The 19006-nt window shown below is 53.4% G+C and overlaps 1 protein-coding gene across 5 annotated transcripts; it reads left to right on the forward strand.

Annotated features, from left to right (window-relative positions):
- The first annotated feature begins 5 nt into the window (after positions 1-5).
- Positions 6-19000, forward strand: LOC120500138 (aryl hydrocarbon receptor-like). Of its 5 annotated transcripts, none has more exons than XM_039704606.1 (10): positions 6-251; positions 4974-5161; positions 12630-12745; positions 14989-15078; positions 15330-15429; positions 15538-15680; positions 15820-16010; positions 16330-16439; positions 16714-16855; positions 17233-18883. In XM_039704606.1, the coding sequence occupies exons 2-10, from the start codon at positions 5059-5061 to the stop codon at positions 18722-18724; spliced, it is 2487 nt and encodes an 828-aa protein (XP_039560540.1). In that variant the 5' UTR covers positions 6-251; positions 4974-5058; the 3' UTR covers positions 18725-18883. The 5 variants fall into 5 exon arrangements, with proteins under 5 accessions (XP_039560540.1, XP_039560537.1, XP_039560538.1 ...); XM_039704603.1 differs by lacking the exon at positions 6-251 and adding an exon at positions 2006-2094 and having other exon boundaries at positions 17233-19000; XM_039704604.1 differs by lacking the exons at positions 6-251; positions 16330-16439 and adding exons at positions 2006-2094; positions 16136-16158.
- The last annotated feature ends 6 nt before the right edge of the window (positions 19001-19006 follow it).

The raw sequence follows: 19006 nt of genomic DNA on the forward strand, positions 1-19006 counted from the left end.
GATGAAAGCTCCGAAGCCACGCCCACCGCCACGCCCCTCTCAAAAGGCCACGCCCACCGGCCATGAGGGCTCCGGGGGCGCGGGGACCGGGACGGGCGGGACAGGGACAGCGGGGACCGGGAACGGCCCGGGATAGCGACCAGGGGGGACAGGGAACAGCCTGGTCAGGAACGGCAGCCGGAGTAGGAACAGGCAGGAGCCGCCCAACCGAGTTAGGAGGAGAGGGGACAGGCGGGAGCGGCCACAGCAAGGTGGGACAGGGAACAACCCACTGCACTGGGAAGGGGCGGGACAAGGGACAGCCGGGATAGGGAACAGGTGGGAATAGGGAATAGGTGGGAATAGGGATCAGCCGGGTTAGGAGCGGGCAGGATAGGGAGCAGTGGAAGTAGGGAACAGCCGGGTTAGGGAGCAGCTGGGAACAGGGAACAGATAAAACAGGCAGCCGGGATCAGCCGGGTCAGGGGCCGGACGGGATGGGGAACGGGGGGCAGGAGCAAGCGGGACAATGAACTTAGGGACAGACGGGATGCCTGCACTGTGTGGGCCCGCAGGTCCCCACAGGAGGGAGCCTGGGATCCATCCCTTTCCAATACCTGCACGTTGTCCCAATTCCCTCTGCGCCCTGCTTGACCAACAGCTCCAAGCTTTTAGGCTGGAGCACGGGCAGTAACCCTAACCCTTATTTAAAAACTGCTAAATTACTGGGCCTGGGAAGGTCATAACCAAACGTTTTGCACATTTCTCATCAGAGCGACACCAGCTCTGCTGACCCGGCACATTTGTGACACCGTTACAGCTTCTGCTTTGCCCCCTGGCAAGAGGCAGTCAAGTTGCATTTCAAGGATTTATCCCTGGAATTTGCAAACAGCTTGAAAAACCCAAACAATCCACAAAGGATGCCTCGAGGTTTCCTTAACAGCTCTGGCTGCAGCCAGACTAGTTGGATGCTCCAGGCTGGCCTTGAGCCCTTCCAGGGATGGGGCAGCCACAGCTTCCCGGGCCAGCCTGTGCCAGGGCCTCAGCACAGCAGCTGGAGCTGGTTCTGGGGGGAAAAACAAAAGCTTTGGGCAGCATTAACTCAGGGAAAGGCAGAGTGAGAAGGAGCAGGCTGGCTTTTCCCAAAGGGGCATCAGGCTCTGGAACGGTGAGCCATGGACGTGGTGTTTGCCAGGATTCTGTGTCCCCCTTGGACAGTGGCCCACAGACACGGTGATTCCCACAGTCCCAGTGTTCCCGGAGGATGCTGGCCCACGGACAAGTTTCCCAGGATTCAGTGTCACCTGGACATGGTGTTTCCCAGGACTTGGTGTCCCCTTGGGGATTTAGCGGCCCCTGGGAAGAGTGGGTTATGGACACGGTGTTTTCCAGGATTCGGCGTCCCCTGAGGACTGTGGCACAAGTGCCTGGCGTTTCCTAGGATTTGGTCTCCTCTGTGGATGGTGGCCCACGGGCACAGTGCTTCCTAGGACTCAGGGTCCTGTAGCTATGATATTTTATGAAAAATCCTCTGCTAGGATTTTTCCCGTCCTGAGGAGCTGAGAGCCTCAGGAAAGAAATGTAAACAATGGCTATCTGCTGCTGTGGAGTGCCACAGGTGCATCTTCCATTGGTCCATGTGGATTGTTTTCAATTAGTGACCAATCACCACAGCCACCTGTGCCAAGGCTGTGAGCAGTCACAGGATTTTGTTATGCATTCTATTCCTATTCTATTCTTGGCTTTGTAGCCTTCTGATCTTCTTCTCTCTCTGTTCTTTTAGTATAGTTTTAATGTAGTATTTTAATATGATATATAACATAATAAATCAGCCTTCTGAGCAAAATGAAGTCAAGCCTTGGGGCATTCGCCAAGACAAGAGCGTCCCCTTGTGCGAGTAGCTCTTGGGGCTCAGTGCTCCCAGGACTGGGCTGTCACCAAGGGAGAGGGATCCGTAGCTTCCCAGGACTCGGTGTCCCGGGCGTGGCCGGGGCGTGGCCGCTGCCGGTGCCGCGGAGCCCGGCCCCGGGCGCGGTGCTGCCGCCGCTGCCGTGGGCGCCGCCGCTGTCCCGGGATGTACGCCGGCAGGAAGAGGAAGAAGCCGGTGCCCAGGAGGTAGGAGCGGGCAGGACGGGCGAAAACCGGGCAGCGAGAGCCCAGCTGGCTCTGGGGAGGTGCTGGAGCCGCTCTGGTGCGAGCGCTGGGGGAGCCAAAGGGAGCGGCGCGCTTGGGTTACTCGGTTTTAATCAGGGTTAATTGGAGCTAACGCTGTGTCGGCTCTGGCACGCTGGTGGGAGAACAGAAATCCCAAAGATGCTTGTCCTGCATCCCGGCGAGGAAGATCGCCGCAGAGTTTGAGCCGCTCAGCAGTGATTTGCAGACTGGGCTGTGTTTCGGTGCCCGCCTAAATCAAGCATACAGCAATTAGTAATTACCAAAACACCTCGATTCCTTAATTATTAATTACCACGCTGCTCAGTAGCTGTTGTATAACATCCCCCTTGGAGTCCCCGGTGTTTCCTGCCTGTCTTGTGCCTTCCCCAGCTCCCAAGTCCCACCAGCCTGTTTAACCTCAGCTTTTCCAGGTGTATAGGAACTGAAGGTGGGTATCTGTTCCTGGGAGGCTGTGGGGGAGCACATGGATGATCTGAGTCCAAGCCCAGGATGAAGGAGGGAGCATCAATACTTTAAACCTGTGGTGAGGTGACCCTGATACTCTCTTGGGTATTTAATTGGGGGTCTTGTTGTGTGAACATGAAGTATAGTTGTTTTGCCAAAAACCTGTCTTCTGTTCATCTCTGAGGGGGGATTCCAGCCCTGTGGCATACTAGCCTGAGGGTTTGGGCTGGATTTGTGTGGCTCAGGAGAAAGTGTCTCTTTGGAGCAGAAAGGCCCTCGTTCCCTGGTTCTGCAAGGTCAGCCTTGGGAATGGGGAGAGATTCTTTTCTGTGTGCTGGGTCAGATCTTGGAGCAGGATCCTGCTGGGAGCGGCCAGGCGGAGCAGGGCTGGTGGCAGTGGGATGTGCAGCCAGCCGGAGGGAACAGGGAGGATGGGCTGAGGGGCTTCTCCTTCTTACTTACCTCAAAAAACTGTTCTCAAGAATGAGGAGACAACAGATTAGCTCAGGCAAGTTCTGCTGTCGGGAATAATCTCCCTTGGTACTTGCCAGCTTGCAGAAGGGATTCACTTCCCACTGGGTTCCTGTTCAAAGAGCAGCTGGGGAAAAACAAGCCCCAGCAGCAGCACAGCCTTTGGGGCTGGCAGCTGAGCTTTCCCTCGGCACAGCTTCACCATGAACCCCATGGCACAGTGTGCTTCTTAACCACTGGACCAAAGGGAAGAGAAATTAGACAGGTTTAAAATGTCTAGAGCAAGCTTCACTGTTTCCATGAGGCATTTCCTCACTGGCATCCCCCCCTCTCAAGGCTGGCCATGGAGCACCCTGCATGCTGCAGCTGGGTTGTGCAGGAACAGAGGTGTTGGGGTGTCCTCCTTGCCCCTTAGGGGACTTGCTGCTGGCTGTGTCACCCTGTGTGCCTCAGCCAGAAGATTTTCAGTGTTTGGCCAGGTTATCCTGGTGGTTCTGTTATACCTCAGTGTTTTACCCACTGCCGTGCTCATCTCCAGTCTCATTTTCTCTTCTTTCTGGCTGTTTGGAGCTGGATTTGGTTGGTGAGTGACCAGAAGACTTTAAAGGACATCTGAGGAAACTCAGAAAAATTTTCTTCATCCTTTTATTTTTAATCAAAGGAAAACTGTTTTAATTTTTCTCCTTCCTGGCGTGTGACTGTGATTTCAAAAGTGTTTAAGCTTTGTAAAAGCCCTGGTGTCAATGTGTTTTACCCAGTTTGTGTGGACTAGTTTGGAGCTGGGTTGTGCCAGCCTCCCTGCAAGAGGGGATATCCCTCCTGATGCTGCTTTTACAAACCAGCAGGCTTGAGCTTTCCTGGTGAAATGTTGCAATTTTGCATTCAGCCTTGAAAGACCCTTCAGTCTCTCTCTGAGCTGCAAATTCAACAGGCATTTCAGTGCATTTCATTTAATGCTCATTTCCTCTCGTGTCACGTATGCGAGCAGCCCTGCCAGATGAGATTGGAGAGTGGTGGTAGAGGAGAGAGCTTAAATTGCTGCTAAACACTGGCAGATCCTGTTATCCAAAGCTCCTTCCTGAAGCGAGGATGCCTGCAGAGAGGGAGTTTGTGGTTAGACAAATTACATCAAACCAAACAAGATGTGTGTTAGGGGGATGCAGCTGAGTGAGATACAGATCTGGGGGGACTCAAGGGTTTGTCCTTGAGCTATGAAACTCAGATCGGCATTAAAAAATGAAGAACACAAGGTGATGTCCAGGACTTGTTACAGTGATTAACTGAGCTCTTACTACTGTGCTGGGTTTTGGCTGGGGTGGGTGAAATAACTGCAGCTCACAGAGATGGGACGTCGTGGAGGCTTCAGGCTGCTCTCCTGGACACTGTTCCTTCTGTGGGCTGAGGGTTGCCCCCAGGGCCTAAGCTTGGCATCAAATGCTGGTATAATTTGGAAATGCTCATCTGAAAGGGACAAAAACAGAATATTGGAAGAAAACAAACAAAACTTTTTACATCAACTTTTTTTAAATTTTTTTTAAGAGAGGCTCTTTTCACAGTGCAGTGCCCTAAATCACCCTTTGGTTAAGTCATAGAATCCCAGAATGGTTTGGGTTGGAAGATCATCTAATTCTGCCCCATGGCTGCCACATCCCTGGAAGTGTTCCAGGCCAGGTTGTACAGGGCTTGGAGCAACCTGGGATAGTGGAAGGGGGCGAAACAAGATGGGCTTGGAGGTCTCTTCCAACCCAAACCACTCTGTGATTCTGTGATTTCTAAGAGGAGCAGGGTGTGTGTGGAAAATCTTAACCATTTCACTGTTGTGGCTGCACCAAAGCCAGTGCTGGGTTTAAAAAGAGCCTGTTGGAAAATCCCAGTTTGATTAACCTCTCCTGTGCTTCTTCCAGCCCCAAACCGCCTCCCCCCGAGGGTGTGAAGTCCAACCCCTCCAAGAGGCACCGGGACCGGCTGAACCAGGAGCTGAACAAGCTGATGGGGCTGCTGCCCTTCCCTGAGGATGTGCGCTCCAGGCTGGATAAACTCTCCATCCTCCGGCTGGCCGTGGGCTACCTGAAGGTGAAGAGCTACCTGATGGGTGAGTGTCCATGTTGGGAGGGAGGAAAAGCCCCTGGGATCAATCCCCACTGCACAGCTTGTGTTCACCCCAGCTTTGGGATGGGAAGTTGTGTTTCCTGAGGAAGCATGACGGTGAGTTATGGGAGCAGGCCCTTGGATATTGATACTGGCAGGAGAATGTCACCATGGATGGTGGGAGACACTTAGCCCAGCAGCTGAGACCTCCTGCAAAGTTCCTCCATCTCATAAGCAGCCATCCCTATGTCCAAAACTCCGCCTTTGTCGCACTCCCAGCACCCTGTGCAGAAGAAGAGAGGGGTGGGTAAAACAGTGTGTCTTGTTGAACTGCAACAATGCCCTCATCTAACTGGAATGGCAATTTAAAATTAAATTCACTAAATAGTTGAATGCTCATAATATAATATATATTACACATTCCCTTTTATTATATTTCATATTCTGTATTTCCTTATTTATTCCATATTTGGTATTCTTATATTTATTCCATATTCCTTCTCCCTCCCCCCTCTCTCCCTATTCTTCTCCAACCCTTTATTATTATTACAGTTACAGTATGTTTAATAAATTTTAACATTATATACGGTGCAGAGCCTGCCTGGGGGCAGTCACCACATTCCCAGGAGTCACCAGCATGTGTGGATAGGGATGTGTTCCCTCTCCAGTGACTTGGGCCTGATGGAATGGGTGATGGACACTGGGGAAGGCAGAGCATGTGGGGCAGGAAGGCAGCAGCAGCTTTTTACATGTAGAGACTCCTATTGTGTCTTCTCCCCATTGCAGATTGGATAAACTTGGCTCCTTTGCTTTTTCCCTCATGCCCACTCCTCTGGGCTCTCCCAGGGCCCTCTCCAGCTGGGATGCTGGGCTCCAGGAGGAGACTCCTGTGCCAGACTCTCCAGATGGGCCCTGTGCCTCTGAGCAGGAGCTGGTTCCCTGTGGATGTGCTCAGTGTGTGCTTCTCAGCGAGTGAGCTGCTCTGGAAAAGCGTTTGGCATTGCAGGGGTCCTGGAGCCCTGTTCTGCCAAGCCAATTATTCCCATCTGGCTGCTTGCCTGTGATTTCCAGCTCCTTCCCCTTGCTCTGCACTGAAGTTCATCATGCTTGACTTCAGATCATCCCAGATACATCAGGGCTGGCTTGGGTCTCAGGCGTGCCTGATGAAGACCCGTGCCAGCTGCAGGTCACAGCAGCTTGCTGCTGGTGTGTCCTGTCGGGCATTTTGGAGGGACATGCTGGCACCCCTCATGCTCTACTTTCTTCCTCAGGTTTGCTGTCCTGTGCTTTGTGCAAGCTCTTCTCCTGCAGTAGGTGAACAAGGCATCATCTGAAGAGCATCCCTATCCTCTTCCCATCCACAGCCCTGCCTTATCCCCAGGCAGGAGAGAGATGGATGTTTTGATAGAGTGGTAATTGCCTTATCTCCAGGCAATTGAGAGACCAATTGCGCAGTGGGCTCAGGGTGATGCCCTGAGGCTCCTTTTTCCCTTGTGCTGCATTTCTCCAGCCCTAGAGTGCAGCTTCCCGGTGTTGTCTGCATCTTGTCTGGCTGCTAACACCAGGAGAAATCTGAGAAGGGGCTTCCAGCCTTCTCCACCTTCTCTGGTATTTCTGAGGTGTGGGTGTTGTGTGCCTCTGGCTTGGGAACAGACCTGTTTAAGGGGGTGTAGGAAGCCAGGCATCAGAGCCTGGGGCAGTGTTTAGGCTGGGACAGAGCAGAGGACAACCACGGTGGGTTTGGGTGCTGGTATCAGTGCCTGCTTCCACAGTGGATACAAGGAAAGAGACTTGTCATCTGCATGGGATCCTGGTTTCCATTGCAGGGCAGTGACTCACTGCATCATCCTTTGAGTCTGCTTTGCTTTTAATATTCTTCTATGTCTGTGCTTTAACAAGAAACCAGACCAATTAGCAGTTTGCTGGAAACACTAAGCTTTGGGCCTAGAGAAGGAAGATCTGGGAGCTCCCTCCATGCCTCTACCAGTGTGATTCAGGGTGTGCACACTGTAACTCCTCTGTGCCCCGGGGCAAACGCTGCAGGTGTTGCACAGCTCTCTGCTGCCTGGGATCTCAGCCTTCCCTGCACAAAATCAGGGGGCTCAGGGCTTGGTCTCCTCAAGCTTTGCCCAGCTGGAGAGCAGTGCTGGGTAGTGGTGACAGCTCTGGTGCTATCACTGCCCGCCTCAAAGGCACTTTAAAGGTTTTGTCACTCGTGTAAACAATGACTGAACCTCACTGCCAGATTTGTGCTGAGCTCTGTCTGCAAACCAATTTGCAGTGGTTGCTACTTGGACCTGTGTCTGACATCCTTCCAGACAAATCTGGAATGACTTTGCTGATCCCATGTCTTTGAGAGCAAACGCCCAAGGAGAAAAGCTGATGTTTATGTTGCCGAGTGCCACAATGCTCTGGCCTCTCTGTGGTGTGACTGGAGCCCCACTTGCTGCAAAGAAGGAGCTCTCATGAAAGCTTAGGTGGATTTCAGTGGCTTGGTAAAGCTCCAGCTAGCTGGAGAGCTGTGCTTGGGTTAGTTTCCTACGGTTCCTGTAGCAAAGGAAGCAGATGTTGGGATTGCAGATGTGGCTCTGCCAAGGCTGAGCAAGAAAGTGGGGCTTAAAATGCTCTCTGAAGTGGACAGGGTGTGATTAGGAAATGTGTCGCCGTGCCTTCTTCCTAGGACACCAGGCTGGGAGGTCTGCAAGAGAGGATCATAGAGTCCCAAATGGGTTGGAAGGAAGTTCTTCCCATTCCACCCCCTGGCATGGGCAGGGACACCTCCCACTATCCCAGGGTGCTCCAAGCCCTCTCCAGCCTGGGGCTGAAACTCTTCGAGGGATGGAGTACCCACAGCTGCTCTGGTAATCTGAGCCAGGGCCTCACCTCCCTCACAGGGAAGAATTCTTTCCCAACATCCAGCCTAACGCAGTCTCTTTCAGAACCCATGGAAAACCCTGTCCTGGTGTGAGACCACACTCTGGAGTCTGGCAAAGCTTGAGATATCTAACAGTTCACAGAAAACAGTGAACAGTGGGCTGCCTCCCCATGCAGCTGACCTGACTGGAGCAGGGGCTGGGTTTAGGTGGTCTCACCAGATTCTTCCCCACCTCTGGTGCTGGTCTCACCAGTTCCCTCCCCAGTGCTCCGCTGCAGGACAGCTGGCAGCAGGTCTCCCTGGGTAATCTCACTGCAATCAGCACTAAATTAGCTTTTTTATTCATCTCCTCTCTGTTTGTTGTTACCAGAGCTGGCTGTTGGGCCAGAGCTGCAGGGGTCTGGGCCTGAAATAACTGAGGCAGTGAAAGGAGTCAAGCTCAAATCTGTTCCTGGGCAAGATCCTGCAGGACTGTATGGGATGGAGGTTTGCAGCAGCAGGCTGGAGAGGCTGGTGTGGACTTGGGGATGCCAGGGTATTCCTGTGCCCCTTGGAAAACGCTGAGTGACTTTTCCAAATAGTTTATCATCTGTGGGTTTGGCATTTGTCTGTTTCACCTGGATGGCATGAGCCTGCTCTGCTTGGCACCGTGCCTTTGTTAAACAGCTGAGGCAAAGGTTAGTGCTAATTTGACAGGGCTTGGGATCGGATCCAAGAGGAAAATGGTTGTGTGTGGCTTGGGGTTGTTTGAAGAGCTGGGAGCTCCTGGTTTTTGGATGCCAGGCACCTCCAGAGCCTGTTCAAAGAGAAGTGTTTGCCGTGGGTGAAGCTTTCAACTCCCCCCAGTGTAACTCAGTCTGAGAGAACAGATCTGACTCGGGGGTTCTTTCCAATAACCTTTTATTTTCAATGCCAAATCTATGCCAGAGGCAAGGGATGTGTTTTAGCCTCCATGGCTGCCTTGCCATGTTTTCCTTTGGGAATGTGATGGGCAAAAAAGTGAAGAGATTAGATAACTTTGCTCCTTTTTCCTTCTTTCTCCTGCTGGAACTTTTTCCTCCATTGCAGGGCTTAGGAATCTCCTTGCAGAGACAAGAAAGCCAACCCATAGCGGGGTGCTCTTGGGGCTGTATGGGGCCCATCCTGATTCATTGATGGTGGAAGTTCTGCTGGTCCTGTTTGGCATCTTCCCTGGCTGAGTGAAATCCTTGCAGTCTTTGGGATCACACCAGCAGCAGGAAACCTGCAGTGCTCTGGCTGGTTCAGTACAAAGCTGGATTTTTCCCTATCTTAAAAATGACACACAGCCTCTGTCCCAGCACTTTGAAAACGTAAGCGATCACCACACTGCTCCAGCAGATGCCTGGGACTTACCTGGTAATGCAGATGGCTTTTGCCGTGGTGTTCTTCATAGAATTATGGAATCATTGAGCTTGGAAAAGACCTCTATGATCATCAAGTACAACCATTAACCCAGCACTGCAAAGCCCACCACTAACCTATGTCCCTAAGCACCACATCCACATGTTAATTCCCATTAAATGTCCAAGATGCACTGCAGGAGATTGGAAAAAACTGGGCACAAACAGCAAAAGTGAATTGTCCTTTTACCCAGTTACTTTTGTTGTTGTGGGTGTATTATAGATTGGATACATGTTGGACCTGTTTCCTTTAATCCCATTAATTCGTGGTCTCAGCTGCTTTGTGTGGGAGTCTGAACTGCTCCATTTGAAGGAGTGTGTTAAATGGGATGAATTAGCCAGCTTTTAATACAGCTCATCACCTGCTTTGTCCTGCCTGGCAGCCAATGGGGGTCTCTTCCTCCTGCCAGCCATTGTTTCCAGTCCATCTTAGCCACTGGCCCCTTGGAGACCTGGCTTCAGCAGCCTGAGGGATCCATGGCTCTGGGTGGGATTCCAGAGGGTGGCATCTCCCCATCTTGTCTCAAGCAAGGACATGCTTCAGGAGTGATCCCTCCCTCCCATGAGGTTTCCTGTGTTCCAAATGAGCGAGGGTATGATTAAAATGTTGGGTTTTCCCTTCCAAGTCAAAAAGTGACTGGGAACAGCCTCTGTACTTTTGGTGGTTGCATGGGCCTGGAGTCCTCTACCTGGAAGTGCTTGGGTTTCTCTTGGGATTGCTCCCAATCCCAATGGTTCTTGGCAGTTTGAGTGAGGATACGTTCAGAGAGCTTTGGAGGAGGAGAACCACAGGAACAACATGACCCCTGGCTGTGGAGGGTGAGGACTGGGCTGGAAGTGAGCACCAGCTGCTCCACACCACCAGTACTTTGGTGGCAGACAACATCTCTGTGAGTTTCCTCCCCTCTCTCCATGCTCCAGACCTTCTCCCCAGGTCAGGTGTGTCCCATGGAAGACAGATTCTGGATGATTTTTGAGCTCAGCTGTGCAGAAATGGGCTGCTCTGAGTTTGAGAGAAGGGGAAGTGAGCACCTTTGGTGGGAGATTAAAAGACCCGTGCTAAGATCAGTGGGAGAGGTGAAGAAATTTTGCTGGAAAGCCCAAAATGGGTATTTCCTGCTGGATTCTAAAAGCCACAGCAGCTCTCCCCAGCTGTCCCTGCAGATGCTGCTGGTGGATGCTGGGAGAGAGCTGGAGACCAGATGCTGTCAAGATGTGCATGCTCTCAAAAAGTTCTGTGCCCTTTTGGAGCTCTGTTTTGGAAGAACTTGTTTCTTTTTGAAATCCCCTGCCAACCTGCCTCATTTCAATGCTTTAGAGAGGAGTCAGCCCTTCAAAAGAAATCAAATTTTAAATGAGAATTGATGTTTCATTTTGAAACTATTAGGGTCCATGAAGTGCAAATTGAAGCAATGTGGTCCAGATGGGATTTTTTTCCCTTGGGGATCACACAGCAATCACATGAGGACGCTTTTTGCTTGGTGTCTCCAAGCAGATTCTGTTGAATCTCATCTTTCCCAACCTCTCACATCCCCTGAGCAGGCTGGTCTGACAGCACAGGATGAAAAAGAGCAGAAGCCATGGCTGATGGATAAGGTGGAGATGCTGCCTGAGCATCTCCAAGGAGTGCTGAAGGTTTGAGGGAGCAAGAAGTATCCCAGCTCTGCCAGCGATGGAGATGGAAGCTGACCCTGCTCCAGAGCACCCTCTCCACTGCTATTTGTTGTCCCCTTGTGCAAGACCTGCAGCTGGTTACCCTAACCCTGCTGTATCCATGCCCAGGCTGATGAAAGCCTCCATGGGTCAGTGCCTGTTGGCATCAAGCTCCAGGTGTAAATACATCCCAGGGATGCTTTGATTCCAAATTAGTTTTGAATACAAACATGCCAATCCATCAGGTTTGTTGCAGAGCGAAATGTCACAGATCAGCAGTTGCAGGTGAAACTTCTTTAGATTCCAAATTGTTTGGCTTTGAACTTGGTGTTACCACGGAAGAAACCAAACAAACCCTTAAAACATTTCAGTGATGAAGTGAGAGCTTCTGCCATGGAGAAAATTAAATGTATGGTCAGACTTGGGATGGTTTGGGGTTCTTCCTTATATCCAGCATTGAGAGGATCTTTTCCCTTTGGATCCAGCACCGTCCAGCAAGCAGTGCTCTCTACTGGGATGTGAGTTACCCAGGGTATGTGAGCTCAGTCAGACCTCAGGGAGCTGCACGAGCTGGTGGTGGTGGCAGAGGTGGGGTGCTTCCTACACAGGAGCTGCTTTGAGCTTTTCTGTGATTTTCTTTTTTCTGTGTGTGAGCTGGCACAAAAAACATGCTTTGAAAATCATCCTTTTGCTGGCAGCTGAGCTTGGATAGAGTTTTTTCAGTGATAATCAGCAGATAAAGGATCATGCTGGAGATGTCCCTGGGAGCCTCTGTCCTCACTCCTGTTCCCTGAACAACTGCTTCTGTGGGAGTCCTGTGATGCTCAAGGTCCCACGAGCAGGGCAGCAGGCAGTTTCATGCTGGCTGCACCCAGGGTGTTGCCTTGAAGGCCTCCAGTGCTGAAGCATGAGGCAGCTCCTGAATCAGCCTGGGGAGGTGATGGCAGCAACTCCTGGGAGCTCTCAGGTGTCACTGGGAGTGCCATGGCCACCAGCTCTTGATCTGCTTCCAGGCAGCCAAAGGTGGAAGGGAGAAAATAAGTCTGGGTGCTTTGATAGCATCTCAGGTGCTTTGGGTAGGTTTGTTTCTGTAATTCTCTAACCCTGAAGGGCAGCAGAGCAAACAGAGCATCCCAGTGGGGGTAGCTTGAAACCAACTCCAGCTCTGCCAGGCTCTAACCAGAAGCCTCCTGGCTGTGTTGGGTGGTGTTCTCCAGCCTGGGCAGCCCAGAAGCCCTCAGCCCCCCTCTGTCCTTTGCATTTCTGTCTCACACCCTGGCAGGAGTGAGGTTTCCCAGAAATTAGATCAAGCAGGGGAAAGAATCTCTTGGAGGAAGCCTTGGGCAAGCTGGGGGTGGCTCTGTAAGTGGGCTCAGTGCCAGTTCCCCCTGATGGTCACACCTTCCTCCATGCTGGGTTCATGGGCATCCAGTAGCTGCATGAGCAGCTCTGGGGTGTGGAGGAGGAGCGGGAGACTCCTGGCTTGCCTCTTCCACACTGATTTCTTGCCTTCTCACTTGCAGCTACAGCTCCAAATGTTGGCAACTGCATGGATCAGCCCAGAGCCCCAGGAGGGGACAGATGGATGGAGCCCCAGGGTGACAGGGAGCTGTTTCCTGAGGGGGAGCTGCTGCTCCAGGTATGGTGCTGCTGTAGCTTGGTCATTTGGGGTCTCCCCAAGCTGCTCTGGAGCTTGTGGTCCCATCTGTGGAGTGGAAGGAGACCCTACCTTGCCCAGAGCTGTGTCACTGTGATTCCTGCAGGCAGTGAGTTCCGGGACAGAGACCAGTGGCACTGTCTGGCTGGGATGCGTCCGGATCCCCATTCCCACCATTCCCTCTCATCCCACTGCAATTTGCTGCCCTTTTTATTATGTTACATCTCATGGACACAAGCTCCATGAAGACCAAGAGGTTCAGGGATGTCATATGGTGGTGTAAGGATTGATCCCTGGGCAGTTCCCAAGGTGCTGGGTTGGTTCATTATCTTTAGCAAAGGCCAAGAGGAGAATGTTGAGAGCTGTGGGACAAAACATCCCCCAGGAACTCCTTGCCCTACTTGGGGCATTGTGTGAGCTCCATAGGGATGAGTTCTCAGCCTGCCTGGGATGGGAAAAGCCCAGCTTCAGTTTGTAGGTTGTGGGGGAGAAAAGAAGAGCAGTTGGGTTTTGGAAAACACTGGTGAACAAAACCAGTGAGAAATGAGAGTTGTGCTTTGTAGAAAGGCCACGTGTGTCTCAGGAAACAGCTGACAGTGAAGCTCAGAGCACGAGGGTCTGGTGAATTAGCCTCCCACAGTGCTGCTGGTTTGGGCTGTCGTTTATAAATGTGAGCTGGAAGGACCTGGAGTGGAAGGTCACATGGAAAGCCTGACTGCTGAACAAGTATCTGGGCATGTCAGCTGAGGAACATGCCCACTGGGGCTGCAGGGCCAGTCTGTGCAAGACCTTCAATCATTCCATGTTCTTGGCATCTCCTATGCCTGGGCTTTCACAGAATCCCAGAATGGTTTGGATGGGAAGGGACCTTAAAGCTCAGCTCGTGATGAGCTGCCATGGTTAGGAACACCTTCCACTATCCCAGGCTGCTCCAAGCCCCATCCAGCCTGGCCTTGGGCACTTCCAGGGATCCAGGGGCAGCCACAGCTTCTCTGAGCACCCTGTGCCAGGGCCTCCACACCCTTTCCAGCTCTCCTGTAGGCTTTCTGGGCCTTCAGTCCTCTTCTCCCACCTCTCCAAACACCAGCAGATGGATGCTTGGCTCTCTTTAAGCCTGGATTTGGTCGGTTCCAATCTGCTCCTGCAGAGCCCTCCAGGCAGCAGGCAGTGTGAGCAGATCCCCAGCAGGAGCCTCCATGTGGGATTTTGGAGAGGCAGTGACTCCTGGGAGCTCAGTGTGACTTTTGGCAGTGAATCCTGGACCACATGAGGTCCCCCACAGTCCCAGCTGTGTGTGAGTGTGATGGTCGCAGAGGAGCAGCTGGATACCAGGAAGGAGCCCGTGGCTGCCCCAGCCCCAGCATGGAGCTGCTCCTGAGCACTCCCCAGGGCTTTGGACTTTGACCATATGATGGCAATTTGTTGAGCCATCAACATTAGAGCATTGGCAGGCTGGGATGATTGAAGGCATCTGGAGAGCTCATGAGGTGTTACTGTGACAGAAATCCCCCCGCTGAGCTGTCTGGTGGCTTTTTTTCCTCCCCACAAAGATAATTTTAAGCACATACTGTGATTTGCAGCAATCTCTGACTTGGGATCCCTCAGGGGGCTGCAGCACACAAAGGGAAGGGACTAGTCCCTCAGCAAGCTCGATCTGTATGCTAGGTTTCCATTTAGGGTGTTCTTTCCCTATTTCTCTCCTTCCATTCACTAATAAATTAAACATATCACAGTCAAGAACGGGGTGCATGAGTTACTATCTAGTGCAGTGCTTTGCTTTTGGGGGAAATCAGCCTGAAATGGACACCAGAATCATAGAATATCCAGAGCTAAAAGGGACCCACAAGGATCACTGTGTCCAAAGCACAGCCCTAGGAGAGTATAGCTATTCCCAGCTGGAAAGGAGGACTCCAGATCCTCCACAAAACCTCTCCTTAGCTGGTCCCTCCTGATGGAGGAGCTGCCCTGCAGTGAGAGGGGGTTCCAGGGGGGTTTGGAGAAAGTGGTCAGTCCAGCATGGATCATTGCTTGTGCTGAGAACAAGAAGCTCCATGGAACTGAATCTTGCATGGTTACCAAGTGCTGTCCTTCTTTGTGGGGCTCCTTGTTGGGGAAGAAGGTCCCTTCCTGTCCCTGGATGCGGAAGAAACAGCTGGGGGATTTCATCCTTCAGCAGCTGGATTGAAGCTGGGCAGAGCAAGTTAGGACTGAACTTTTGCTTTCAGGCCCTCAATGGATTTGTCATCGCTGTGACTGGAGATGGCTACATCTTCTACATCTCCCCTACCGTGCAGGACTACCTGGGCTTCCACCAGGTGAGCACCATGTTTTCCTGGCTGGAAACAGATGGATGCAGTCCTGCTGTGGGAAGGAGGTGCCGATGAACAGCAAAGCTTCCCAAAGGGTAGCAGCTCCTCTGGCAGGGGAAGGAGCTGGAGTTTGCCTGTTCTTTACACTCAGTACTGCACTTCTAGTGCCCAGAAAGGGAAATGTTCTGCCATGTCCACCTCCTGACACCTCTGCCAAGCTGTCCAGCAGCAGACAGTATTCTGTTTTGTCATTCCAGTCGGATCTCATCTACCAGAGTGTGTATGAGCTGATCCATGCGGACGACAGGGCCGCCTTCCGCCGCCAGCTGCACGGGACCCCAGCGCATGCTGCTGACAGTGAGTGCCAGGGTGATCCCTGCAGGGCTTCACTTGAGCAGCTCTGATCCACAAGCTCAAGGTGTTCAGCACAGCTTGGAAAACTTCCTTTTGCGTTTGATTTTCCAGCTTTCCCCCCTGAGCAGCCGCTGCTTGCCAGGTGCAGCGCCGTGTCCAGCCCCCAGCACTGCCATACTGAGAAGCAATCCTTTGTGGAGAAGAGCTTCACCTGCCGCTTCCGCTGCCTGCTGGATAACTCCTCGGGATTCCTGGTAATGCTGGGACACCCCTCTGCTCCTCCTGTGCCTGCAGGGTGTTCCCCCAGAGCCACTTGTGTCCCACAGGGATGACAGCACAGCCAGTTCCCACCACCCTGTTTGCTTCACACCCACATTTTCTAATCCCTATAAGGCCTTGAATTTCCGTGGGCGCCTGAAGTTCCTTCTTGGGCAGCAAAAGTCAGCAGCAGACAAGTCCCCAGTTGCTCTCTTTGCCATTGCCACACTCCTCCAGCCTCTCTCCATCCTGGAGCTCCGGACTAAAACGCTGATCTTCCAGACAAAGCACAAGCTGGACTTCACTCCCATGGCCTGTGATTCCCGGTAAGGCATCTCTCCCTTTCTCTGTGGCAAAATCCCTGGTGCTGGACTAGGAAGCTAGACCTGGTGATGACAAGGAACACCTGACCCAGCTCCCATGGCCTGATGTTTTTGTCCCTCTACTGCAGGCCCCCAGTAACACGGAGAGCAGGTTAATGGGGCACCAGCATTCTTGTCTGCTGTTGTTTGGGTGGTTTTGGAACAGGGGATGCAGCTCAGCCCGGGGTGGTGCATTGCACCCCCCAAAGTGGGGGTCTGACCAGTGGGGTGCAACTGTGGGGGATGCATCCCTGGTGTCACTGCATTCCTGGGCTGTTTCCAGGGGGAAGGTTGTCCTTGGATACACAGAGGTGGAGCTGTGCAGGAGGGGGTCTGGATACCAGTTTGTGCATGCGGCCGACATGATGCACTGCGCAGAGCACCACGTGAGAAGTGAGTGCTGGGGGGGCTGTTGGGGAGGTGTTTGTGGGTTCCTCAAGGCTCTGGCCTGGCTGTGTTATTGCTTCTTGGTGCTGGAGTATCTGTGATAAAGGCTCTTCCTCCTGGATGAGCTCGGGAAGCTGGCAGAGACACAGCATACTGCATCTCCTGCCCCCGTAGCGTGGCCACGAGGTGATACTCAACCTCGTGGCATCTTGCACGTGTCATTTGTCTGCCTCCATGGAGGAACTCTGTCTGTGGCACTTCTTTTGTGTCCCTGCCCCAGTGATGAAGACGGGGGAGAGCGGGCTGACGGTGTTCCGGCTGCTGACCAAGAGGGGCAGCTGGGTGTGGGTGCAGGCCAACGCCCGGCTGGTGTACAAAGGGGACAGGCCCGACTGCATCATCGCCCACCAGCGAGCCCTGTCGTGAGTATTGCTGGCCCCTTCAGCTGCTCTGGGCGTGGGGGGCTGCCCAAGGCACGCAGAGGCCATGAAGGTGGAGGAAAGGGTAGGTAAGGTTGGCACTTTGTAGCATTTGTCCTCCTGTAGTGCGAGTGAAATGGCTCTGAGGAGGTGGTTGTGGACATGCTCCTGCCTGGGAGCAGCAGCCCTTCCCTGAGCCATGCAGACCTCCCTGTGGGCTCCTCAGAGCCCTCTTGTAGCCAGCCCATTCCAGCCCCCTTTTCCTCTAGAAAGGCTGGGGCAGGGCTGTGTGCTCCCCCCTTGCTGTCAGAAGGGTGATTTTGCCTGGCCTGGAGGAGCTGTTCATGCTGTTTCTATTCCTTTTTGCCTCCACACTGAAGGAATGAAGAAGGGGAGGAACATCTCCAGAAGAGAAATCTGCAGCTGCCTTTCAGTTTTGCCACCGGGGAAGCAGTCTTGTATGGGAATGACCTTCCTGGGTTCTTGGACTCATTCCAAGCCAAGGAGGGGTTGCAGGTGCAAGCAAACTCCAGCTCAGAGCAACGCTTGGTAGACCCCAACTCTCTCTTTGGGGCTGTAATGAAGCAGGATGCATCCATATACAATTCCCACGCTGACAACGTGCCTCAGTTCTCCCTGCCAGGTTTCAGCCCTGAGCCTGATGGGCTGACCCGGATTGAGGACGTCAGCAGTGCCAAGGAGGACAGCGACTCCCTCCTGGTGGTCATCAAAACCCTCTTTGAGAAGAGTGAGGTGGATGGAAATGTCTGCCAGGGCCTAAACGTGGGCAGCACAGAGCTGCAGCAGTGGGAGGAGGCTCTACTCAGCCTGGGGGCAGAGGAGGAGCTACCAGCTCCGGGGCTCGGCCAGAGGCCAGGCGCCAAGGTGACATCCTGTGTGGAGCAGACACTCCTCAGGGAGGGTGCTGGAAAGAGACTGGGCTTCCCACACTGCCATGAGGAAAACAGTGCTGTGCCTCAATTCCAGCGCTGCTGGGCAGCTGGTTCAGCATTCCCTGCACAGCCCCAGGCAGCAGGCACATGGGGAGGCCAGGGGGCTGTGGGCTCCGTTCCCCCTGAGGGCAGCTTTGCCCAGCCAGAGCTGCAGGTCCCGTTTAACCCAGCTGGACCAGTGACAGGGACTGTGCTGGGTGTCCCCATCTCCAGCAGCAAATCCTCTGCAGCACTTCAGCTGGCAAACCAAGCGTTTCAGGCAGAAGCTACCCCCCCTGCTCCTGTAGATAACACTCTTCCTCCTGCTCAGAGCCAGCCTGGGTGCCAGCTGGTGGGCTCAAGCTGCTCACCCCCGTTGCACTCAAACACGTTGGTTACTCTGTGGCACAGTGTCCCCCTCCAGGCAAACCCAGCCACTTGCCCACCGGAGGCTTCACTGGCCATAGCTCCAAAACAGCTGGAAGCTGCAGGAGCCTACGTGGAGTCCCAGACTCTGCCAGGTGGCAGTCCTGAGAATCCCCCGGGGGCTGGGCTGTGGTTGCTGCCCCCCTCCCAATCTTTTCCTTGCCCTGCCCAGGGCTTGCATGAGTCCCTGTCCTCTGGGGATGGGAAGCTCTGTGATGTGGAAGCTGTTCCCCCTGCACCCTTAGGAGCCAGGCAGCTGCCAGGGCGTGGCAGCTTCCCCAAACAGCCCCTGGTAGCCCATGTAGACCCCAGCTTTTCCTGGGAGAGGGAGCAGGCAGTGCTCCAAGAGGACAAGCGGTTCCCACAGCTGTGGCTCCCACAGGCTGGGGCAGCTCCTCAGAGGAGCCATGGGGCAGGGCCAGTGCACCACAGCAGGCTCCAGCACGGATCCCAGCGCCCACCAGATGGACTGCATTGTGCTGTACAAGTGCCAGTATGGAAACAGCCTTTTTAGGCATGAGAGCAACTTCCTTGAGGGATGCTGCTAAAATACCCCTTCCCCAGCAGCTGGGCGCTTTGCCCTGCCCCGCTGAGAACCACCGTGGAGCACCCTGCTCCTCACTGGGCTCAGTTTCAAGCTGCTCAGCAGCTCTCCCTGTGAACATGGGTGCAGGAGCCCTCCCATGCTCCGGGCAAGGCCCTGGCTGCCCATCAGTTCCCTTCTCAGCTGGGCAGCCCCTCTGTGCCTGTGAGATCCAGCTCAAGGTGAGGTGTGAGGGCTGCAGGACCTATGGGG

Source organism: Passer montanus, unplaced genomic scaffold (assembly GCF_014805655.1).
Source record: "Passer montanus isolate IOZ18808 unplaced genomic scaffold, ASM1480565v1 scaffold178, whole genome shotgun sequence".
Taxonomy (NCBI): Eukaryota; Metazoa; Chordata; class Aves; order Passeriformes; family Passeridae; genus Passer; species Passer montanus.